This window comes from Diorhabda carinulata, chromosome 5, assembly GCF_026250575.1.
Source record: "Diorhabda carinulata isolate Delta chromosome 5, icDioCari1.1, whole genome shotgun sequence".
Taxonomy (NCBI): Eukaryota; Metazoa; Arthropoda; class Insecta; order Coleoptera; family Chrysomelidae; genus Diorhabda; species Diorhabda carinulata.
This window is the reverse complement of record NC_079464.1, coordinates 5,848,578-5,875,611: the sequence shown is the minus strand read 5'-3', so window position 1 is coordinate 5,875,611 and position 27,034 is coordinate 5,848,578. Positions and strand designations below refer to the sequence as shown.

The 27,034-nt window shown below is 32.1% G+C and overlaps 1 protein-coding gene across 5 annotated transcripts in view; it reads right to left on the bottom strand.

The window, feature by feature from the left end:
• Window positions 1-27,034, bottom strand: part of LOC130893827 (teneurin-a) — a 572,912-nt gene that overhangs the window by 158,631 nt on the left and 387,247 nt on the right. For all 5 annotated transcript variants that reach the window (XM_057800233.1, XM_057800234.1, XM_057800235.1 and 2 more), the window contains 3 exons: window positions 14,045-14,334; window positions 11,804-11,920; window positions 4,783-5,160 (listed from right to left, as the gene is read on the bottom strand). In XM_057800233.1, coding sequence (XP_057656216.1) covers window positions 4,783-5,160; window positions 11,804-11,920; window positions 14,045-14,334 — 785 coding nt within the window. The remainder of the gene's footprint in view (window positions 1-4,782; window positions 5,161-11,803; window positions 11,921-14,044; window positions 14,335-27,034) is intronic.

Here is a 27,034-nt window from a genome sequence, read left to right as displayed (position 1 = left end):
GCAAATTAATTGATTATCCACTTTTATTATTGTTAAATTACTGTACGCTCATTTAAGCAATTGGATATTCCGGAATATATAGAGGGTGTCTCACAAATAAATTTGGTTTTTAATGTTCACTTTGTTTATCAAGAAGACCTCAATGTTCGAAGTATTTTATATCTCCAACTTAACGTTCAGACTTTGGTCAAACCAACTGTCACCCATCAAACCACCATGACTTTTCGTTGAGGTCAACTCTTAGATTATTCAGAGACTATATAAGATGTAAATGGTTAGGTTAGGTTAGGTTAGGTGTGAAACAGATATTCATCTAGACAATAAAGACACTCTAGTGAATCTAAAATAAGCTGGAATCATTAATGAATTCAAAACAGTAAAATTCAGCAATACTAGAACTTGAATTTCCTGATCTACTTTCTTCATTAATTGAAAATATTAAATGAGACGATGTTTTTACCTACACGGAAGTGTATATTATCAAAGAAAAACTTGGATGGTCATATCTATCACTTGATAGTCCTAATCTAGATCTTTTTCGAGCACACATCTCAGTCTTTCAATGTTTCGAACAGTAACTGTGTAAATATACTTTCCTTCTTCCTTTTCTAGTTTCGGGGTTCATTCAAATATACAGAGTGGATTTAAAGGAAATCAAGTACCAGTGTATTGAATAACTTTTTTTCTTGTCGCTTTCCAAGTAACTATATTTAAGAATAAAGGGTTAACTCCAAATATTTCAACACAATCGACCAAGAAACCTTCAGTATTTCCATTAAATAACACATTTTATGCCTGATTGATTTCTCATTGCATTTAAAAATTGTATCAAAGTAGTTTCGAGAAACAGATCGAATTCCGAAAGCTAGCTATCAGCAATTAACCAAACAATAGTCGTTTCAAAAGACGCATCAAAATTCTAGCACTGCAGAAATTTAATTCCTTTAATAGCTGAGGAAGGTCGTAAAATGCCATGTTCGTAAAATCTACGCCATCCATCAATTTACAGAAAAGCCATCACTTGGTATGACTTTGTAAAGTTTGGAAAAGGCCACAGGGTGAAGGGTCGCGTCGCCTATTCAAAGAAAGAAAGAAGTACAACAGGACCGGATTGAGATAAATATAATAAATACTTTGTTCCACATCACTTACTTGAAAAATACTGTTTTGGGACTAGATATGTTGCTTTTGTCTCACGCATTTGTCGAAGGTTTCGAGGTATTATTGTTTGATTGTTAGATCAAAGATAATAAAGATAAGGAAAAGTTGAGAATCTATTAATTAATTCCTAATATATATATATATATATATATATATATATATATATATATATATATATATATATATATATATATATATATATATATATATATATATATATATCTATTCTGAGCTCTTCTTCAGACTATCAGCTGCAGCTCTAATACCATCTTGTTTTATGTCTAATGATTCATGTGTTTTTTTCGACATCATCTTTCTACCCATTTTCATGTTGTTTAGTTCATATCAGGACATTCTAAGTTCCTAGTTCTTATCGTTTTCATTTTAGTCTTACTCATCATATTCATCATATCATCAAGACAGGCATCAAATCACATTCTCCAGTCGCAAAAACCTATAGTGACTACCAAATATTGGAAATTGGAACAAGTATTCCAAGTAGCGACAGATATATACCAATTGAACAATACCAATTCGACGAAATTGGTCACGGAAATAGCCCACGGTTGGAGAGAAGAAGAAGATGTTCAAATTTTGCTGTTGATATTTTGGCTGCTGTCATTTCCCTTGCATTTTCCTGAATGTTTTCTATCCTCTTATATTGCTTTGTGCTCTCATAATATCATCATCATTCAAATTTGATTGTTGATACTTCGGCTGCCATTTCTTTTGCCTTGTCGAGAATGTTTTGTATTCTCTCATTTTGCTTTGTGTTCTCATCTATCATATCACGGAGATAGCCTAACCTAAAGGTACTACAAGAAAAGAAAATGTTCAAATTTGGTAAATGATAAAAAAACATGTAGATACAAATATTGGAGTGTCACTTCAGTATAGTAAAGTATCTAAACTGAAGTGACGAACTAGAGCTAAAATATGCTGTAGAGAAAACATGAAAAGAAAGTATAATATTTGGTGAAGTATGAATAAACTGAATCAGTCTGATTGCGAGTCCTAAATGCGTCTCTGCTATGATACGAAAGAGAGAGAATTCACGCACACTCACATACACATAGGCATACAGACACTCACTCACACACACACATAGACAAACACACACACACACACATACTGACACAAAGCTGTTTGTAAAGGAAAACTTTCCTGTACTACTGCAGGCTATTTGTAACATTTCCCAGTCTAAAATTTGATTCGATTGTTGTTCTTGTCGAAGTTTCATGTGGAAACTAATTCTTCCTAACTCAGTAATTTAATATCACATTGTTTGGAAGAATGTTTACCCTATTTGATATTACTGCTCATACTGAATTTAAATGATACCTTTTGCTCAAATGTATCACAAGAAGTTATAACGAGAAACGTATCCATTTCCGATGTTTCTTTGAATTCAAATGAGGCTGTTATGTTATAATGGAATAATAGAAAAAATAGACAAGTTATTCAAAGAAGTAGATCTTAAATAGAGATCATTCAATCAACATTTTGATTGTTAGTTTTGACCATTCTCCTCAATGGAATATAATTATAGATACATCGAAAGATTATAAAAACTGCAACTGAATGCCAAGCTTCATGTCAGCTACCTTAGACACTGAAAAAATTCATCGTGAGTGAGTGAAGAGCCTAGAAAATCAGTCTGAATCTAGCAGTCCACGTCCCAAGGTACATAAGTAACCAGCAGATCTACGGAGCATTGGATAAGAATAAAGTTCGAAATATTTTGCCGGAAGAATATTAGAAGTGCTAAGGATGCAATCCAACATTAAGTTGAGAAAGCTGACGTGAGCCTGGAAATACTATGCTAAGTATACTAGGCATAGAAAACAGCTGCAAAGTTACAAATAGTGAAGATGCACTGCTGAAAGTGATCACAAGAAGTTATATGTTCAGAAAATCTGTCCAAGGCAAGAAATGAACGTCCCGTGTTATATATAGCACTTTCATCAGATCCACCGACAGCTAGACAATAATGAAGGACTTTGGTATTATAGAATACATCAATAGAAGACGATAGGAGGAGCTAATAAGTTTCCCCAGCATTCATCAGAGTGAGATGAAGGAATAGAATATGGAAGAATACACCAGGTATTAAATACAAAAGAAATATCTCCACCACAACATCATTCATCTATTAAAGGGCATTAAAACTTTTGAAAATGAGTAGGATCTCGAGTAACAACGTATACCCAATAAGAAGATGGCACAATCTTCAAGATATGAAGAAAATCACCTATGAACTCATAGGATAAAGAAGAGCGTGCAACAAAGACGACATATAACTACATCTGATAAGATGAGGAAGGTAAGGTGGGAATTTCTTCCCGAAATGTATCGTTCTTTAATTGGAGCATTCTTGGAGAGTTCGGTTTGCCCTATCGTTTGTTTTTTGAGTTGATATTCGGTTACAACTACTTTCGTGTATCGGCAAGACTTTGTGTTTTGCTTGGCAATATTTTTCAATACTGACTAAAAGATCTCCTCCTCTTATGGTATCTGTGTACCCTGTGAAAATAATGCTATATCATATTTCTTCTTCTTTTTCTTCTTTCAGTACCTCTGCCGAAAAAGATTCTCGTTGCTATCCAGGCGTTATCTGATGACATCATTACTTCCACCATATTTCCTGCCGTAACTTTTCCTATATTTGTTGATTCCCAGATACGAAGAACTATACAGGATGTATCTGAACTTTCGTTAGCTTCCTTAAATCTAACTTTGATGTTTGAAACCATGAAGTTAGTTCCTGAAGCATCCGTCTACAAAGAACTTATGTGTGAGCTACTTCTTCATTCTATCCGCGAATTAAAATTGTCTTTATGTCCTTGGTTGAGGTTCCATATCATGTGTCAATAAATGGTATGATTTTTCTCTGTTCGCTTCTTCTTTGGTGTGAACTTTTATCACACACATCCAGTTATATGGATATTGAAGATCGTGGAAATTATTGCGACAACATGTTTTCTATGTTACGAAAATGTTATACAAATGGAAATTATTTCCACTACATTTAATGTTCCATGAATGAATTTATGAAGTTTTTTTTAGAGCAATTTCTCTCAATTAGAGGGAACTTTCGCTTTATTTAGGCATTTACTCACGCGATAAAAAAGCTGATTGAATGCAGGTCGTCATACCAATGATGCGAGCACTCAGTTCCAATGATGGAATTATGGAGGAACTGGAAATGGAGTGATCTAATGGAAGTCGAAGAAATAATTTCGGTAGATATGGGAAAATGTGTTCAATCTAATTTGTCACCGTAAGAGGGATGATAAGAAAAAAATGATACAACTAAGAACAACAAAAATAAGTTTCAAAAATTTGAAATATTATCTGAAAATTCAGATTAGGATGAGGAAGAAGTTGTAGGAAATGATTATATTATATAATCATACAAAGAACATTATTATTTGATCATATTATGGCCAATGAACGTTCTTCTGAAAACTGAAACTTCTCAATATATGAATAAGTACAGCTGAAGTTTAGTCGTTAACTTCAATTTTCAAGATTTTTTATGCCGTTCGATTTATGGTTCAATTTGAATATTTGTTGCAAAGCTACAAAAGAATTTTCTAATGAAACAATTATCCAACTCACCTCCGTTTATGTCTCTTTTCCTCCGCAATCTATGGTCAATCCTTCCTCCTTTGACGAATTCCACGAAATCGTATTGCGTTACACTGGGAGCGACGTTCCTTCTGCCGTAAACTGCGAAATTCGCACCCCACGGTAACGTGAAATTAAAATTTATAAAAGCGGGTTGTTTATTTCGAAATTCGCTGTTCCAAAATTGGTAGGGTGGAATCGTTGCTGTATGTACGGTGTCCAATTCGGTTTGTTCGAGTAACGGCAACGGAGGCCACTGCGTTTGTGGCTGCTGCTGTTGCTGCTGCTGTGAAGGCTGTTGATGTTGGATGGAACTGTGAGCTGTTGTAGCGCTCGCCGAATGCTCGGCCGTACTCGTTGGTAACGACTCTGAAAAGAAAAAAATATATTGATTCATCACATACACTTATTCTTTAGCAGCTAACGTTTTTAATTTTGATCATTTTGTATAGTATTCAATAGAAATTATCCATCGAGTCGCCATATTCCATTAGAAATTTGGTTATAGAACTAAATTCTGGAAGATATATCTAAAAACTGTTAGAACTAATCTCTTATTGACTATTATCTCCTCTACATTATTATATCGTCATCGAACTATAAAAATCTCGTCAAAGCAGGAGGCTATTTCTACAAAAGACATATAACGTTGAATTATTTGAAAACTGACAAACAATATCTCATCAAACTCATCTCTGAAGAAGTTTAACAGCTTCAGTAAAACCAAGAAACCACTGTGATAAAGTATCAACTCTCAGGTCACACCACAACCAATCTCGAATGCCTTCAAGCTTCTATTCGTTTCATGCGGGGTAAATATCATTTGTTGTTATTTAGGATAAACATCTCGACCTTTTTTGATGATTATATGGCAATTAATCCATTCGTCTGTAACTCATATTCTATTTCGGATTGAATGGTTCGCTATTATTTATATAGAATCTTTTCTTAGATTAACTAACTGTACTGTTTTAACACACACTAAAGAAACCTCTTCAACATAAAGGAAAGAGAAGTAAGCGAAGCTGTAATTCCTCCAGCGCTCGCACTCCAATTTTCCACATTATTATGCAATTCATGTTTCTTTTTACGCGGCAAATTTCAACAACGCTCTAATGGTTAATTCCATTACGTACAGTGTATGAAAGGACGTTTTCCATAGCTTCTTTTCAGCAAGGATAGAAGTATCTCGTTCCTATGAATTCAACTAGTTTACTTTGCCTAATTTGCTTAAACTAATTTTTTTATATTGAACAAAGTATGAAGAGAAGAGACGCAAGTTTTGGGTTCATCAATCGTATAAACATTTAGTGAAGTTCCTCGAATTGTTCAATGTGATATGCAATCAATTGGATTTATACATTAACGTCGTTATAGCTTGGAAAAATTATAGTAATTACGAGGGTTGTTACTCAAGTTTTGAGATAGAAAATAATTGGATATGGCGTGTTTGTTTTTCAAAATATTCTCCATTGAGATCATCACTAAGATCATTACATTTTCAGATGTAGAAAAACGTTGACCTCCCAATTTATTTTTCATATGCGTGAATAAGAAAAAATCATTGGGTGTTGCATGGCGGTTGAACCCTCAATTCGATATTTTGACTATTCGAAAACGTTTTTGTTTGAGCTGAGGTGTGAGAGCTTGCATTGTGGTGGTGGAGAAAGATTCGTCTTCTGAGATTGGTTTCCTTGATTTTTTCTAGCAAATAAATACTACTGTTCCATTTAGAATTGAACGTTTTACGTTGTTCTAATAATGGAGAAAAATACAGTTAGTCCAAAAAAGAACAGGCCAGCATTTGCTTCGAAGTGCTTCGTGCATGAACATCTTTTGTTGGATTTGACTTAAAACGATGGTTGCTTATTTTGTTTTGAGTCAATATGCATAGTCACCATTTTATAGACGCATTTTGAAGCACCATCGAGTGGAATTAATACCCAAGTATACCTCAATCTCATGGTAGGCCACATGAAGATCTTGTAATATCAGTTTATGTACAGCATCGACGTTTTATGGCACAATAGCCAATTTTGATGACTTACAGGAAATTTATACTGTAGCAAACGATGTAATTCGGTAAACCAGCCAAAAGTTAAAACGAATTGATCGACACTATATTGTTGGTTTAATCCACATCGACAGTCATAAAAATAATGTTCTCGATTTGATTCCATTTTGTGAAGACGAATATATAAAATCTTTTGAAGACGTTCATCATTACAAATGTCAAACTTTATGACGACAATGTCAGTTTTGATATATTCACATCAGTGTTGCTATATTTTATATATTTAAGTAGCAACTCTCGTAGACTTTGAAGCTACAAAAATTTTCAGTCTCCTGTACGTGAAATATTTTACAGAAATTAATTAATTAAATGAATTATAAAAGTAAATAATAACAGGTATTTGGATATTAAGCGTGAATTAACATTCATTTCTTAATCAGTTCCCGAACTATTAGTATTATTCATCTCCTTTTTACTGGTAATTTAGAGATGAGAATTTGAACTTCGGGAAGAAAAGCACTACGAGTTTTATGGAGATGAGAGGGTAATTATTGTATGTCATTGTCAGTAGTTAACGAGTTAACGGCAAACTCTTTACATTAACGAACTTTCCGTGATTTAAATAGGTAAAAGTTCCTGTTCAAACTGTGAAATTGAGAAAATTAAAGTAGTTGATGTTCTATTATGTTTTCAAAATTGGATGTTTTGTTAATTGCTTCTTAGACGTGCGCTAGTTTACGAAGAAACCTTGTCACAGTATCGTTTTTGCTATAACAAATCAGGTACTTTAATTAGTACATACGTCGTTTGAGAAAAACTAGCGATGCGAATTTAATATTGAAATATGAAAAGTAATTTTCCTAGTTTTCGATATTATGAATCTTTATTAGTCCTTAATGTTGCTTTAAATGATACTTATTAACTATTTTTTTCATTAGAATCCATATTTTCTGAATGAATTTTTCGTCTTCGGACACTTTTCGTCGGCAAACTCTTCTAGTCAGATGTACTTACTATGACACAGCACTTAACTGTTATTTTCTATTGTTGAATTAAGTCTTTACGAAATATTAGTATTGATAATAATAAAAACTTGATAATAATAGCGAAATGGATAGAAGCGAAACTTCTGTGAAGCTGAGAAGATTGATACTTACGTTAAAAAAGAAAAAATGTAAGAACTGGCGTAAGAGACATAGTTTTCCTTTTCGTCGTAAAAAGAAAACCTGAAAGGTTTCCTTATTATGTAATCTGATCATAATAACGATAAATGAATAATTTTATCCAATCCTAAATTATTATGAATGTCTGGAAACTAACTCAGTAGAAGCTTCTTCTTTTATCATAACTACAATTATTCTAGTTATCACTAGCATATAAAATTCCGCACTTTGCTATTCTGAACTAAGCACTTAATCAACTAACTCAAAAAGGCTTCATTCTCTTTATTATTCTCTCTAGGTTGGTATTATCGAGGAGCTCAACGGTTTCGATGTTTACATGTTTGCAAATTTAGTTGATACCTGCCTTACTGTGTCTATTTCCAGGTCCCGATTAGGATCGTTATTTTATTTCGTTATTTTATCGTTTATTTTGAACGGGTGTTGCCTTGTCTGACACATCACAAAAGCTGAATCTCTTAGGTCCATACCTGTTTCAGGATTTCTAATTATACAATTAGTTTATTAAAAATTGAGTGGATTCCAGCAACCTAGACGCCACGTTATTTGGTATTTGTTTTGATGTCCGAACATGACAGTACCTCTGAAGTTTCAGAAAACGGGGAAGAGGACACTGTTTGTGAAAACAGGGCAACCGAACAATTTAGAGAACGAAAATAGTGAAAATGCGGAATTCCTAGAATAAACGCGAAAGCAAAAAATTATTGCCTACTTCAACTGCAATGAAGGTGGAGTTGATACAGTGAACTAGAAACGTGCCAAAAACATAATATTGTAGTGGAAATTATGATTCTTCTAGGTAAAACACGTGATCTTGGCAAAAAAGCGTCCAGCTTTCCGTTGAAATTTATTTGAAAATTTTGTTTGAAGAACTACTGTATCAAACCACAAATTTACTCAAATAAGCATTGGGTATGAAAAGATTCGAATGATATAAGAAAATGTCATTTGTTGGAACCAAAAACGTTTTAAGCGCTATTGATTTGATGATGACAATAAATAAACTCTTTTTGCGATAGATGGTGATATATTTCGAATCATACTAAGCCAAAAATTGTGTTTCCTCTTTCTATCAACTTTGAGGGTTGACAATCCCGATGCTACAAGTACTCGCAAGCAAGAAGATCCAGCTGCTGGTATTTCATCAATTTTTAATGAATTTACTGTAATTAGTACCAAAAGACTCCACATGAGGTGCCAAGTGTCACTATTACAATGAGTTACTCCCGACTTTGCGCACATAATTGAGGCCGTATGTTATGTCCTTTCTTCGAGTGAGGTTACAAAAATCGAAGCTGTTTTTAGGTTATGGTACAACCCTTATGAATTTTATCGTCAAATATGAAAGCCGTGAGATACGAGGAGAAAAAACCCTTTTCCTTTCAAGTTCGTTCCTCCTATGAGAGTAACGATTCTCAAAAAGTGGTCACAAGGAAAAGAGGAAGAAAAAATGACATTGAAGTGGTTTTGATCCCACCCTATACAAAGATGGACGTAAGAGAGGCAGGGAAGAGGCTTGAAAATAAAACAGAAAATAACCAATTAAATAGAAATGTCCTCATCTTTGAAGTAGTCTATACCTTTAAGTATTTAGTTGCTTACTAAGCAACAAAAATGACAGAAAAAATGAGACAAAATGAAGAATTCTCGCGAAAAATAAAGCATATAAGTCAAAATTATAATGCACATCAACTATAAGACTAATGAATATAGATGAAGAACAACTGAGGATATGTGAGAAAAGAAAAAGTAGAAAAAATCATACTTATGATGAGTATAGAAAATTTATGTACTATGAAATGACGAATATAGTAGAAAATACAGTTACAGCAGAAAAAATATAATGGTAGAGACATATTCAAAGAGTGAAAAACGTCAGGATCCAAGGAATATTACAGAATGGAGACTCAATAAGAAAATATTGCTTGGAAGACCAAAAAATAGATGGGGAGATCAAATTGGGCAAGATATGCAAAATCTGGGAGTACGTGAGTGGAGCAAACAGAAGCAGGTCTGAAAGAAATGGGAAACAATAGTCGCTGCTTCAAAAATATATGATAAAATGTATACCGAACTAACTTATCCAGAAAACATTTCATTCATAATCGTTTTTGTTTTGGTTTTCCTGTAAAATGAGCATCCATGAGTTTATAGCACTATTGAAATGGGGGTGCGAATTGCGAGTACCTAGAAAATCCTCTGCGTATATAGGTCAAGCAAGGATATTTCTTTTAGCAGAATCGGTTTATGATAATACACAATTTATTCTAAATATAATACACTGTAAACTTTTTATTCTCGTATTTCCGTTTGAAACAAACTTATAACGTATTTTATTTTCGAACCTTTCTGGAATTCTAACGTTTAGTTTAGGAATATCTAATGAAATTGTAAATTGTACGTTTGTTCCATTTAACTTTGACATTCGGGATGTGGCGTTCGGTTTATACAGGCGTTGAATAAAGTGCTTAATGTATTCAACCCTTTGTCCGATGTTTTTTTCTGGCTTTTGTAATTAAACTTAAATATTATTCGTTTCACGCTCTAAAAACATGTTTGTAGCGAGTAATCACCTACAAAAGGATATTTTCACATTTCATTCTGTTACGATAAGGAGGTATTGTATTATTAAAATAAAAATTGTGGTCGACGGAATTGAAATATCTGCTTTCATCGTGAGGTTATTATATAATTTTCTATCCACATGAAACTGCAATTGCTTTTAGAAATTCAAAGGCACTTTTCAATTACTTTATTGTTTTTCAATTACGTCTTCATTCGAATTTCAGATTATTATCACTTATTTACAAGGGATATTATTTTTTTTCTTGAAATTACCTCTACAGGTATAAACTAAATTGATGTGGGAGATTTGAATAACTAAATTCTACAAGGTTATCCTTCTTACTACATGGTTGTTGTCTAGGAGCTGGGTAGCCTCAACATTTATATGTTGTTAAAGTCTTCCATAACTGCAAATATTCGATAATATGTGGTCTATTCAACCAAGAAGCGTTGACTACGTTCCTTAATCTTTGAATTTTGCTTCTTTGAATTTTTTTTTTTATTATAAGTTACTTTGTCTGGCTAATCCTCAAAGCTGAATACCATATGCTCACATCGGTACCAATATTTACTAATATAACATTATTAGAATGTCTTCCAAGCAGCTCAAACATTTTCTAAAACTTGTTAAGCGTTTCTCGTTTCTTTGTGACATGAACTTTCCAGCTTAGTCTCGCATTTAAAGTAGAGCAGAAATATTTTGCATAGAGTTTGCATACAGAAGTTGAGTATTATTTTAATTGGTATATACCGATTACTTTTGTTAGTATAATCAACACCTTCAGCTTTATTTTCATTGAATTCAATACTCCGACGATTGGTCCAAATATTTCTTCGATTTTATCTCTAACTCACGAATATTACTAGTGTATAATAGATACAAGGTCATAATACAGTTTCTTAGGTACTGCTGCCTTAATTTCTTTGATGTTTTAGTATACTGCTTCGTTACTTGTACGAGTCTAATAGTTTCAAACTTTGTCAAAAGCTTCCACTACGTCGAGAAAGACAGTAGACCTAACCTAACCCTTACATTCTTTCCTCCTAGGAATACCACAATGATATTAGTTATTCTATGAGTATGATCTATACTTTAATAGTTTTCTCTAAATTCAAATTGATGTGATGGAAATGGATTTTTTTTGTTCTATGATGGTTTTCAATATTTTTGATAATATTTTTTCATATAATTTCAAGGTAACAGGAAGTACGTCTGATGAATAATAGACTTACTTACTTAGACTAAACTTACCTTCGGTTGATGGTAAAGTCGATGAGCCCATAATTATTTGATCGTTCGTAACATCTTTGACATCCTGAACCAAAATGCAATTCGAAGAGTCTATGTTTGTTTTCATAGTGCTCACTGCTGTAACAAAACATAAGGCTCTAGAAAACGAGGTTCATGATAAAATTTCAATATATTCATAACCTCAAATTTAGATTCAAACAATTCAATGATATATACAATATTATTAACAATTTTTAGTAGTATATATCTAACCCAGGGATGGCCAAAAACTTTTAAATACGAGTCAAAATGTCTCCCAGGCCGCGTAAGATGTGCACACGCAAATGTTTTGGGTGAAGTTTTTGTCCCTTTCCAAGATATTTTTCTGACAAAAATACTATAAGAGAAATTTGACAGTTAATAAGAGATAATATTAATAATAAATTGTCCACTCTTTCAATTTATTATTAATTATAATTAATTGAATATTGAATGACAATTCAATATATTTGCAAAATAATGAACATTAGTTTCAAAAGAATTGACGAGTATGCAACCAGTGCTAAATCAATTCAATTCATTCGAATAAAATATTCAAATAGTATGGTTCATTTCTATTGAATTTGCTTGTATGAAGATACGTTTCTAAGATGAATAATTATATTTTTATTATTTTTAGAACAATGAGCAGAAAGTTTACATATGGAGACGATGAATTGTTATCAGGAAGATTCTTTTCTATCTCGTCACAAGGACTCTACCATCTTAAAAACTGTCGTCTCTATTTATACAGATAACTTCTCGTTTCATTTATTTCTAATATATCACTTCAGACAGAAATCATTTTCTTCGACAGTTTACTTTTCTCGGTAAAATGTCCACAGAAACAAACACTTCTTAGGCACTGATTTTGAACAAAAAAAGGCTGAGGAGGCTAAAAAAAAATTCAAATCACTTTTCAATGATAGTGTAGTAAGTTTTAAGATAGTTTGTAAATAGTATGAGTAGAAATGAATGAGTTGAAGACGAGAAACGGTCGATATGTCCTTCATACTCCAAAATGTTCAAATTAATGAAAAACTCAACGGAGTATTCCTTTTACCACAAAATGGCGCTATGATACTCTCAAGTCATGATTCTTAATCAAAATGGAGAGGTTCTCACATCATTTTTGATACCGAAAAAGCCACATCAGAGCCATTCAAATTTATCACATTCTTCTAATCATTCCATTGAAACTGTGTGTTGATGTGAACTGGCAGTAAAAAATTGAATTGAAGATGTTTCGATTGAATCATCTGAATTCCTCTAATCCCTTCTAGTTAGATGTCAAATTCATTCAAATTGAAATTTTGGTAATATTTTATTCCTTTCAGCAATAAAAAACCAGCAAATGAAACTTGATACAAAACTTAATTATGTATTAAATTCAACTTTGTAAATAATTGATTTTTCCAAACTCTTTCTTGGTAAGTTGTGTTGTAATATCTAGCTTGGTTTGGCGAGTTCGAGTCACACATGCCCTCAACCAGAGACTAACATAGAAGTATACAGTGAGAGTTTGGACGAAAGAAACATATTTATGACGAACGATGTGATGAATATAAAAAAAAATTAGCTACATTGCCTTTAGTCGACGGTGGTGGACGTTTCCCACTCATTGCAACTCACTGCTCACTTGGTTTAGGGGTCTTAGGGTCATACTCAAATATACAAGTTTCATCACAATTCATTATTTGACTCATTTGACTAGTCTATTGTGGTTACGAATGCAGCAATACAAAGCTTCGAAGATCTCTACTGGTATTTGTTTTTTTTTTCTTAACTGAGAACTTTTGGCACGATCTTATCAGAAACCTTTCCAGGAGCTCTCCATGTCTTCTACTGATCCATGCCTCTCTTTTAACTACTAGGATCATGCACAAACACGTGTTTTTGCCAATACTAGCTGCAATTTACAAGAACTTTTTCCGGAAATTTCATGAGTAGAGTTTTTTTTATAAGTCAACTATTTTCACTTTCTTTTTATAAATATATGTACAAAACAGAGTCCTACTATCAATTCAAAGTAACCTAAAGGGAAAACACCTGGTTTTTAACGAAGTGATGCACTGTTGCCATATTGCGAATTATGACTAAATAACATCGTAATTTGTCCAACCAAAACATTATTCTCTATGTGTGTCAGTATATTACCATCAAAATTTATTGTTTCGAATCAAATACAACAATTAGAAAACGACTTCTTTTATTATTTCTCACCTGCAAAATACGCCAACATTGCCGATAATCCAACTGCCAATAAGATCAGTCCGATACTTAGACATTTCCAAGAGCATCTGTGCTGACACCTTTTGTCGATGTGAAACCTGGACGGTGAATACGGCGAGTAATGCGATGAGGAACTTGTTTGTGGAGCTGGTCGTACCAACGGAAATACAGGCATCACCAAATTTGAAGTTTGGGTACCGGGAACAGTTGCCTGTAATGTACCGGGAGGTCCCGTTGGTATGGCCTGTGATAGTTGCGTTTGCTGCAGAGCCGGAGTGAGTCTGAAAATAGAGTAAACTGTTGAGAAACTTGTCGAATAAGTTTTCTGTTCTGTTTCATTCTTTTATATGTTTACTGTCTCATTTTGACAGAGACGTAACTTATGAAGAAGCTTGTCATAATTTAATGTAGTGTAAACTATAGTGTGACGGGTACACATCCGCACGGCATGTAACGTCGCCGGCTAGAATTCAATGTAGTGGGTGACTCTATCTATTATTGGGTAACTATGGTTCTAGGTAATTTTTGTAAAACAATTATTCCAAGAGTTTATATGAGGCAGGATCTTACGAAATTCAGTTAATTGAATATTGGAGATGTATTACTTAATTTCCACGGTATCAAACTGGAACTTGACATTCACAACCTAACCAAGGATTATTTTGAAATACAAAGATCACGTTGGAAGGGAGTCGAGTTTTCATATCTAGAACTTTTATCACCACTAGTCTTTCAAATATGAAAAGATAGTAGTACCAATATCGAGTTACTTCTTAAATTGTCAGTGACTGATTGATTGGATAAATTATTGTCAATGCTTACGAAAATGAATTATTCTACGGACAGATAAATTGAAGTAGTGAAGGTATACCAAGGACATTATCAATGTAATAACGATAAGGATAATAGGTTTATTAACAAGCACCCGGAAAAAACATTAGATAACAGTGTCTTCAGAAACAAAAATTCTGAACGATAACATCCAATGAGAAATAAATACGTGGCCGTATTGAGACATTCATAAATTAACTGTGCACAATCTATCAGAGTACTATCTCGAAAATGTGATATGTCAACAAATTGTATAGAAAAATTTTGATATACCACAAATTTTCCTCCCTATGAAGTGAAATAAAAGTAGGAATTAAACGAGGATTATAGGTCGGCTTAAATTTTGTAAAAAAATCAGTGATTTATCATATTAAATGATAAAGTTAATAGACATAACCGTAATTATTGAATTGTCGTATATTCATCGAGAAACCGTACACAGAACTTTTCGGAAATGAATGATTCAGGTTATCATATTATTGGACCATTATTTATTGACGGACTCTTCAATAGAACTACTTATTGGAATTATTCAGAGAACGAAATAACTTTCTAGATATTTAGATTGGTAGAAGAAATCCGATAAAGATCTGTTAGATCACTAGAGCTCTCGCCGTTTGGCTTACGTTTTAAAAATCCCGTGTATTGTTGTTTTGAGCATCTGCTGTAATAGCTTTCACTATATTTTTTTGTAGAATTCGAGATTTTCCAGCTTCACAAATGTGGATCTACTTCTAACATGACATAAACATTTAAAGATTTTTCTTCAGTGGTAGTATGTTTCGTTAAACTTTTCAACAAGATTTGTATAAGGTTATAAAGTATTGAAGAATATTCAAATGAAACGAGTTTATTCAATCGTAGTCATCTAAAATTTATTGTAACTTTGGTAGAGATACTGTAAATGTAACTAAAACTAGTATTTCAAACGGATTTCCCAAAACACAAAATATATAGGGCGATCTATTCGAAATAACAGAGTTTATAAAAATTGTACAAGCCATTTCCGAGATAGTTGAAGTGTTCCATATATAAAACTTACTCTGTATAACAATTATTTCAACTTCCATTCATTTCATAATGTCTATTCGTTAAAAATTCTGTGTAATTTAATTCTGATTGAACATTTCATAACACAATTCATCCAAATTACGAACAAATTCATATTTCAATGTAATAAACTTTTTTCTTAATTTTTCTTGCGACTTTGATAAAGTCCACAAACAACTTTTCATTCTACACATTTTTTCTGCAGCTTATTGTTCCACGAAATTGAATAAATTTGAATTGAAATATATAAAAAAACATTTCTAATTCAATCGAAATATGTATTTTTATACCATGAAATATGAATATTTAAATTTCAATTAATGCTTAGTTTGTGAAAGTATTAGCATTTTTAGCACTCTCCGGAGCAATTTTGAAACTTCACTTACTTTTTATTTTATCGTTTATCAACTGAAATTGAGGTTTTCTAGTGTTCTGTTTCTTTTAATTATTCATATAAAAATAATTAGGTTCGTTACTAATAAAATTGTTCATTATATGAAATAAACCAATTAAAATTCGTTCAAATAATTTCTATCTAGCTCTAAAGAAAGCCTTAAATATGAAGCTAATAAATCTTCACTTTGTATCAGACGACAGCAACTACTTCTTTCTTATGCTGCCTCTGTATTATCTTCCCTCTTCAGTTCTGTCCACCATCTATTCATAACCACCATCAATAATTCATTCCGACCATCAACTATTTCACCATTTATTTTATCACAGCTACTCGACGGCAGAAACCTCTCACAAACAAGCCATTTTCCTCTTCCCACAACCCTACCATGCACCACTGACCATCATAAATTCAATTCATCCCTTACGAGATACGACAAACAAGAAATCGAAAATGCTTTGAAATGAATAACAACTAGTAGCAACTATGATCTAATTTTATATACGGATGCTTCCAAGAATGAAGCAGGAGCAATTTCCAATCAAACTTGCAAGGTTGACTGAGCCACTTTCCAGTCTAAAAATAACTCCTACCAATCTCTCATATCCTATAAAATAACGGTTACTATCATCTGGTTACCTTCCTACATTGGAATCGTAGGTTACGAATAAGCAGACCACCAGCAACCAAGCAAAAGGTGCTTTTACTAATACCATTACCGACAGTTTAACTTTCCATAAGGACTTAGAATCACACTCTAAATGAAAAAGCAGAATAACATGACAAAAAATTTGAACACTCTATACAATCACCCGCAACCCAGTAACTTTGCAAACCTCATCAGACAAGACTTAACCATTGTAAGAAGGATGAGAATCGGCCACTCAAGACACACCCATGATTATCGAATGTCTCCTACCACCACTACCATTTGCACCAGCTGTAGTTTCAATTTGACGATAACTTATTATTCAGGATGTTTTAAAAAAAGGTGATACTCTCTCTGGGATTAGTTAAAAACCTGAAGAATTATGAGTTAGTCATAAAAAAATTCACTTATCGCCACTGATATTTATGAAAGAGAGTTGAAGGAAAAAATATGTACATTTTTTACGATTTTGCTGAAGCTACTGGCAACATTGTAATTTCATTTCATACGAATATGTTTCGAAACATGAGAAATCCCAAGAATTTGTTTTTATATCAGACTATCATAGATGGCGTTGAATACATAGTTCGTACCAAGTAGAATTAAACATAAAAAAATAATTACCTCAATTGTATTGTACAACGAGGTCGTTAATATATTGGAAACTTTTTTATTACTGGTGATTTGGAGCGAAAGGTAAACTTTCAGATCTGAAATCATCTATCGATTGGTTCCAAAACAAACCAGGCAAGTTTTGAAGCAAAACTTTTATCGGGGCTATTCAAAAATTCAGAAGTGGCTCGCAAGCGAAATGTCCCCCAAAGAATGGGAGCGGAAACTCGCAGATTTACTCATAATAATGCAGACTGGAATTTAGTCAGTGCAGCTTTTTGGTGACTTTTTTTCCGAAGTTACGTAGACTTAGGTGACATGAATGTGAGGAAAAGGGAATAGAATGTTCATCTATCAGTAGTTCATTTCAGTATAGTCCTAATTCAAATTTTAGTAAGTGAAAGTATATTGGAAGAAGAAGAAGAAAAAGAGAGGCAAAAATGGAATGAGAGGAAGACAGACACAAGGAATATATGATTTGGCTTGACGATAGTGATTTTAGTAGCAATATTTGATATAAAAATTATTGACGATACGAAATCATAATTAACTGTTTCATATTCAACGGAGCAAATGAATGAGTTATAATTCCGAAACAAATTAATAAAATCTCCAAATAATAACTCGTAGATTTGTTTTGACTACTTCTTCTAGTCATCATCAGTGCTAAAATGTTGACGTAGGAAATTTTCACTTATATTTTTTCTAATTTCAAAATTTTAGACCTGATGATGGATTTAAGGGGTTGTCGAAATCAATTATGAATATTTTGAAGATCTTGACGATTCTTATTATTGAAAAGGGTATAGAGCTTATTGTACATCGCTTGAAAAAGTCTATGGATCTAAAGGAGATCACGTTTTTTTCGAAATTTTTTTTGTTGGGATTAGTACTTATGAGACTGTCCTTGTGTATGTGTATTTTTAGTTTCATTTTACCATCAAAAACAAAATTAATTTTTTTCGATATTTATAATTAACAAAATAATATTTTTATCGAGAGGGTGACTACAATTTTCTAATTTATTTCTGAAGTAGTTGGAATTTGTGTGAGTTCTATGTCCATAGCTCTATTAAATATCTATGTTCATTTGTATTCCATAATATACAGGCTGTCCCGCATAAAAAGTGACACCAAGCAAAGTACATGCCAAATTGCATCACTTAGGAGTTATAGAGCCTTAAAGTAGAGGCCAAAATTATGAGAAAAGCAATTTTTTGTAATAACTAAACTACAAATTACCCTAATTTGGTATACTTTACGAGACTTTTAACCTTCCATTAGGCGCGCGGGTATTTCTAACGTATTTGGTCGCGTTGTATCTAGCAGATACATATATCAAATAAATTTTTTTTTGTTATTATTATTTTTAATATATTAATACAGTAAATTTTATGTGAATACTTCTTTTCTCCACTTTTAATTTAACATTTTTGGAAGTAAAAAAAATAATTATTTTATATGTAAAATTTGTAAAATTTTAATCAGGTCATCGCCAGAACTAGGTTTAAAGTTACATTATTTATTCAAAATATTTTTCCAACCTAAAAAATTAATCGGAGTATTCACCCTCTTCAATTTCTTTATTATAACATTTATTACAAATCATATTTGTATGGAGTTTTATACATAAATGAATTCCACATTTTTTACAACAATATGCAGACATTGACGTTTTCTTATTTTCTACATAGCATGGTTCGCATCGCTTTCTTTTACTTGGTCCAGGTGTTGCCTCTTGAACTTCTTGTTGTGCTTCCAAGGTTTTGTAATTGTTGAGCAAATCTTTGGTTTGTCGTGGAAGAATTTTTATTTGGGCCCTCACTTTTAGTTGTTCGTCTAGCAAGGCTAGTCCTAATTTTTTCAAATATTCTCTTCTTGTGACAAACGTATTTTTGTTTCCAAGAAATATCACCCGCGAGTTGATTCCAGCTACGTTCAGTAAATGGTAAAAAATTACCATAGGCCACCTCTTAGTTGATCTAGCAACATTATAAGTAGCGCAAAGCTTGTCGATCACATCAACGCCGGATTTTGTGTTGTTATAAAATGATATTATTTCTGGCATTTTTGAAGCATCTTCTTCCACTTCGTTCGACGCCACATGCAAACTGGAAATAAGGACTACGGTTTTTCCTTTTTCCGGGACATATGAAACTAACGTTTCATTTTTTGTATATTCAAATAAACACTTAAAAACAATAAAATTTACGTTTGAATAATTACAAAACGTCAAAATGAACGAGAACTTATCCCAACTAAATCTGAATATAAAATACCGCTTTTGGTCGCGCTGTATCTAGCAGATACAAATCCGGCGGTCGAACGGGTTTAGGGTGGCCAGGGGGTGTCAAAGTGAAATCAGCCGATTGTACTTCTAGGAAAAGCTTCGAGATACATCTGCCGAGAACTACTGGAAATCTCCATTTTCTAGAGTTATTACATAAATAAATATTTAGCAAAAAGTTAGCTATGTATCTCGTAGATACATGCGCGACTAATGAAAGGTTAAGGGCATTAAGCAATGTTAAGCAGAAGGCGATTGAACCAATCTGGTAGGTTAATTAGAGATGAACCAACCTCAAAACTCCACAGAAACTTTTAATCTGTTAGATGATTAAAAAAATGTCATTTTCAAATAATTTATAATTTAATTCTAAAGCTTTTTCTACTCCACTAATTTTTCTTAAATTTATTTTTCCGACGTTAATTAAAAAGTATATTAGAACTAGAGCTTTGTCTAGTCGAAACTTATTTAGAGTTTCTCCAAAATACTTTTTTGTATTTGATTTGTCATTACGATTGATATTGAACCAATCAATTTATGCATGTTGGGGCACCACTAATTTGAGTGTCAAAATTTAAGAAACTTTTTGAATAACCAATATTCAAAAAGTGGAGTGAACGAGGAAATTATAGCCTCCCGCTCATCAGACCCCAATAAATATGATTATTCTCTTTAGAGGAGGAGGCTGCTGGAGGAATCTGTTTATTCTTTTTCAGTATATTCCCGAGAAAAATTATGGAATCGCAATGTCAAATCAATACAAAATGGTCATCATCTATTCGCCAGAATCGACTTCTTCAATGAGGAATCATTTTGTGTCTAAGGGAAAATGATGATTGTATAATACCATCAATTTTTTTCATAAAATTGTTTATAAATAAGTATCTATTAATTTTTTAAATCCGAAATAAAAGCTATAACCATCGCTAAGTGCGAATGATATTTATCAAACCAAATAAAATTACAGCGGTGAAATGAGTTTTAGAATGGAATTATCCATGGTATGAATTTGAAATTTCTTGATTCAAATGTTAGGAAAAACTTCTGTGCAATTAGGCCAGTTTTACTTAAGCTCCCAGAATTTTGGGCTTCCCTCTAAGCCTCAGTTTTGTGTCATATCATTATATGTTTAATATAACCTATGTAATCATTTTATATATTCAGTTACTATCGTTTATTATAAAAAAAATGCATTAATCTATCAGCCTGTCATTCTCAAATTCACGCTCAGTGATCCTTTACATTAAGAATAAACATATAAAAATCCCGAAGTGGATGAAAATGTAGGAATCATCGGTGTATACATACAATTCCGACAAATATTCCGATATCCAGCCTCTCGATTAAACCTTTTACTATAAAAATCGGATATCCGGTTCGGAGACGAAGAATTTCTTCCTTTCGATGATAATGCGAAAAGAAAGGCGGCATTCCAATGAAATATATTGTCACAGGAAAATATCGGAAGCTTATAGACACATTAATAAAATTCTCTGAATATCTCATATAAAAGTATTTCCAATTTTCGTTTTCATTTATTTTTTTCTTATATTATGAAAGATATATTTCCGATTAACACTTCATTAATTTCACGCCAATGCCAATTTGATTCATTTATTTCTTGTGGAGTAAATGTTTTGAATCTACGCAAAGACAAAGGCACACAGCATAGAGATTGGATATCTAAGGAAGATAGAAGAAGAAACGAGACACATACAGGAATAATCCAGGATGATAACCTGTAGATATTAAAGAAGAAGCAGCGCAGCTAAAATTAGTATACGGAGTAAGAACAGCTAAAAACAAATGAAAAAAAAGACCAAAACCATGGTATGAGAAAATAAAGATTTAAGATAATGGTAAGAAAAAGAAATTTTGAATGCAATAGAATAAGACGAGAAATAATTGATAGAATAAAATGAGAAAGCTTAGAAGAAGTGAAATTACATTGTAGCTTAACTCCACATACGCTTCACACCCACAGGGGTAGAAAGATTTATTATTAAGGGAATATTAAATCTCAATCTACTTCTTTGATTAGATTTTATATTCCACAAGGTTTCTATTCCACGGAGCGTCTCTAAAGAAGTCACTTTATTGATATTTCCACATTCCATGGAAACTCTATTGTTTACCAGTGTTTTCTTGATGGATGCTTATAATTTCCACGAATCCTGCAGCGTAGAGCATTCATTTTTATAATCACTTCCCCCGATATTGAAAATAATTTGTGAAAGAATCATATGAAATTATATTGCCAGATATCAGCAACTAATATTTTACTATTTACAATGTGACTTGGAACAAAGCCCAAAATACTGTAAAGTTTTTCTTCTTCATTTACACTTTTTCTATTCGTGAGAGAATTATATGTTTAAACACTATACAATACACTTAACTTATAATAATTTACTGATATATATCACTTGAATAATTGCTGCGATTACTTTTACTAATTCGTACATTTCGCTACGACTATTTATTTAAAACAACCTCACTGCGTTTATACAATTAATTTATATATCTAAATTAATTCTACAGAGTTCTAAAGCAAAAATATATACAAATAAACATCAAACGAGTTCCGTGATTTATAAAAAATGTGAAAGACGCCGTCCGAAAAGCACCGCGCGAATTCGCCGAATTTATAATATTTCATTGTAGTGGTACATGGCCGGCCTAGAGAATAATTTTGTGAACTTGTTCGTAAGAATACGGCGCTGAGGATTCCAAAGTGAACACCAAGAGGTGTAGAATTGTATATCATTCTTCAATACAATATTTAATAGTAAAGTATTAATATTACATGGTTGTCAAGAAAGAAAACTATTTAAAATGGAAAACGTTATCCAAACAAAATTAATTCTAATATTATGTTGAATGTAATAGACAAAGAATAAGTTTTATAAAATACGAAAACAATCAAAACTGCATTGGATATGTTTGTGATATATCTTTTTTCCTAATTTGAACAAATATTCATCTCTGAATCTTGAATACGGTACATTGAACATTAAGTTACGAAAACGATACATCATATGGATTGAAGCACCAGCTGAAACGTTTTGCTTCAAAATACAATTTCACGGTTGAAAACTCGCGGAATGATATGATATACATATATATAATATGACGTATTGTTAAATTGCTATCGAGAAATCATCTGTATTGAAATGTTTTATTCATAACCAAGGGGAGAGATATAAGAAAGTGGTGAATGCAGTTTGAGTAAACTGATATAATCATAATATTCATCATCTACTCATCAATTACAACAACAAGGTTATATCAGTTGGACAAATTATCAACAAAGCATGTAATACACACGAAAAAACTTCAATTCAATTATTATAGTTTATTCAAAGCTGAGAAAAATTGAAAAATTGCGAATTCACACTTCACCTGTATGTGGGTTTGTTTGGACTAAGAGCAAGTGACTTATTCAATAAAATAATATTCGTTCGACACAGGATTCGCACCTCCGATCTCCATGCTGGAAATTATGCACTTCGACAACAAGCAGTGGAGATGATGAGTCCACGTGGACTGACGGTTTGTACGGGGAGTAAACATTATTTTTCATTTCTTAATTTGGTATGCGTGCCGTGCGTGTTTATGAAATAGTGATTGTTCCTCGCATAACTGTCTTCTGTAATTAATATTGGAAAATCTATACCAACTACACCGTTATGGCTATATACAAGTTAGGATGGATATTATACGAGGGTGGTATCAACCAAATGTATAGAAAAACTAAGGAACAAGCTCTTATAGCACATGAAATTTAAAAATTGAGGATAATTTCTAAAATATGCTTAAAACAATAATGTTATTGTTTTTTAAACATATTTTGAAAATTATCTTCAATTTTTAAATTTCATGTGCTATAAAAGCTTGTTTTTCAGTTTATTTATTTGGATTTCAGTCGCGAGAAAATACACACCAGCGTTTGTTCAAACTTAGTTGAGGAAATTGAAAAGATAAGAAATTCCTCTGTTGCAGCGATTCAACCAGTGTCGTGCGCAAAAATTATCAAACGATGAAAATATTTTGTGACCAATTGTGATTGTCGTTTTTGTTAAAATGAAGAAGGAAGCTCATTCTTCGATTTTCCAGGTCTTTTCCTTTGTTTATCCACTTGAACTGAAACTATTTACGCAATTATGAACGATTTTTTCAGTTTTTTGAGAAAAAATTTCCCATATTTGATAGAATGCGGTCACGGAAGTGATATATCAAGATTGTTCATTAAGTTCCTCCAATCATATAAACATCAGTTTTATACTTAAAATCTCATGTCACTTTTATCTGTTATTGAAACTCATCATTTGAATAAAGCTCGTACATTATATTACTTAAATTTAGGCCATTAGACATTAATTTTATTAATTATTCGTATGCCGGGCTCGATAATTGTCTCTTACGTTGTCTATCATATTGACTACCATTGCTTTATTTATTGTAAAGAGTAGATGAGTTTTTGATTTCCCCAACAATTGACGAAGATATTCTAGGTCTGCGTATCACTAAAGTATTCTAACTTACGTCTCTTTATAGCGTCGATTCTTTTTAAAGTTTTCTTTACCAACCAAATTTTGATATATGGCGATAAACCCACATCTCAAACGTTTGAGAGTCTGTGCATCTCCACCATACACGAGGTCTAGAAAGACATCACATCATACAATCCTCGACATCACATCATACAATCCTCATACGCAGTTAAAGGTTAAGATAGCTGCAAATGTTTTATGAAACTTCCTCTTGCTTTATTAGCTATTTTCACTTGTATTTCCAGTCTAGAATCCCGTTTATTGTTTACCACGGTCCCATGTACGTTAATTTTTCTACTCAGTTTATTTGTACGTCGTTATTTCTCTTTCTATTAAATTTTGTTGTTTATTTACGATCAGAAGATTTAGGAACAAATTTCAACACAATTTTTTTGAAAACATTTCATATACTCATCGTATTTTCTTTTTCATTTTGATTCGTTGACTGATTGTATCTTAATCTCGCATCGTAATTTATATTGGAGTTTTGAGAAACTGAAAATCCTCAAAATCCTTTCCAAACTCTGATCGATGGATAATTGTTAAATATAGAAATAGTTATTGAGTACAGAAGAATTAGAAAAAAAGTGAAGAGGAAGACCAACGAAGAAATGGACAAAAGAGTAAAAGAAACATATTTTGGCATGGAAATATGGAAAGAAGAGGTACAGGACAAGATCAGATGGAGAAATTTAGTGAAGAAAAATGAAGCATTAGTCGATGCTAATTAACAAAAATTTAATTCAATTTTGCAAATCAATTTTAGCAATGAAAAATTATAGCATAAAATGAAGCTTCCTTATGTCTAACTGCCAATAATACTGTTAGTTTTTACTGTCAGTTCAAATATCCTCCCGACGTTATAATATTTGAATTTAGTTTTTCTACAACTGCTATGGAAAGTGACGATTTCTCATTGTTAACTAATTATATAGCACTTTCCCCACAGCACATACATTTATATGGAGAATCAATAAAAATCGATGAAAACTTAAATAGTTAACACAACTGTCAGATTATAGAAGTTTTTTAAATTCTTAAGGTAGTTTTATAACATAACATAACAGCAAAAGTAACTTAAGATTTGTTGCCAGAAATTTCAAATAAAAAATATGAATACGAGAAATTTATGGAGTGGAGACAAAATATAAAAAAATGAAAAAGAAAAAAATGACATTGATATATCCACGAATCGAAAATTACGTTCATTTTTGAAAAGAAAGTCCTACAATTACATCCCCAAAAAATCAAACATATTAACAGTAGACCAAATGCAGAAATTTTTAAACGAAACTCCATGCAAGGAATATCTACTCATAGAAGGAAATTTATTTAGAAGGAAATATTTTTAGAATTTCATTTTATTTTTTCGTTTAATTAACAGAGATTTTTCTAATTAGTGGGTTTTTCTGTAGATGAAAAAATCAAATATGGTTAGGTTAGGTTGGGTTAGGTTAGGTTAGATTGGGTTAGGTTAGGTTAGATTGGGTTAGGTTAGGTAGATAGATATTTGTACTTTTAATCAATACTTTTAAATTTATGGTCAATGGTGCAGTGGAGAATATGTCCTCTTGGAACTCAGTAGTCCCTAGTTCAAAACAAGAATTTTTTTGTAATATTTCAATATTTAGATAATTTAGAGAAATCAAATTCAGCTTTACTTGTGAAATTAAATAACACCAAAGCAAAAAAGCCAAAAACGTTCATTGTAACGGGAGAATTTTATGAGATATATAAAAAATATGCAGCTCTTCGACCGATTGATTTGAGAGAAAAACGTTTCTTTTTGAATTACTATCACGGAAAATATAATAGGCATTAACAAATTCGATAATATGTCTAAGCCAATTGCAATTTTTTGAAAACTAGAAAACCTCCACAGCTCACTGCTTCAGACGTTCTTCGGCAACAATTTTAGTAAATGCAGGAGGGGACATATTAACCTTAAAGCGCCAAATAAAATTAACGTTGCTAATAATTAAATATTATCTAATAGTTGAAAGGATACTTGAGTATTATTTTGGTTTCACTAATCATAAAAATAAAAATTGAGTTACATTGCTTTTATTTTAATTTGTGCTGTAGAAAAAGTATAATGTGCAACATGTGGGAAAAGTACTTACCTCACTCGTGTGTTTGCGACACTCGCCGTTCTGGCTCGTTCCACAAACTTCCATACTCGTGAGAAAAGTTGAATTTTTTCTACTTGTTACAAAATATACTATTCTAGGATAAAATAATCAAAACATTTCGATTTTCTGTGCAAACTTTATTAACTTGATATCATAGTTTGTATATGAGATTAATTTCTTGTGCATTAATTCAAATACAATTTATTCAACTGACTTATTAACATATAGTATGTGGAAGATAATGGATTATTTGACTGCCCAAATTATTTTGTAGAATGGAAATTGTTGAAAAAGCTTTCTCAAATCACACTTATTTCCGTATTGAAACAACTAATGCATATCATAAATATGTATGAGACAAATATTTATTACATTGCTGTATGTAAGTAACTGTTTCGTGTAGGAAACGATTCGTTCTTATATTTTTCTGTTTGTTCAGTTGAGAACTGGTTTTACAATAGCATAAAAATGGT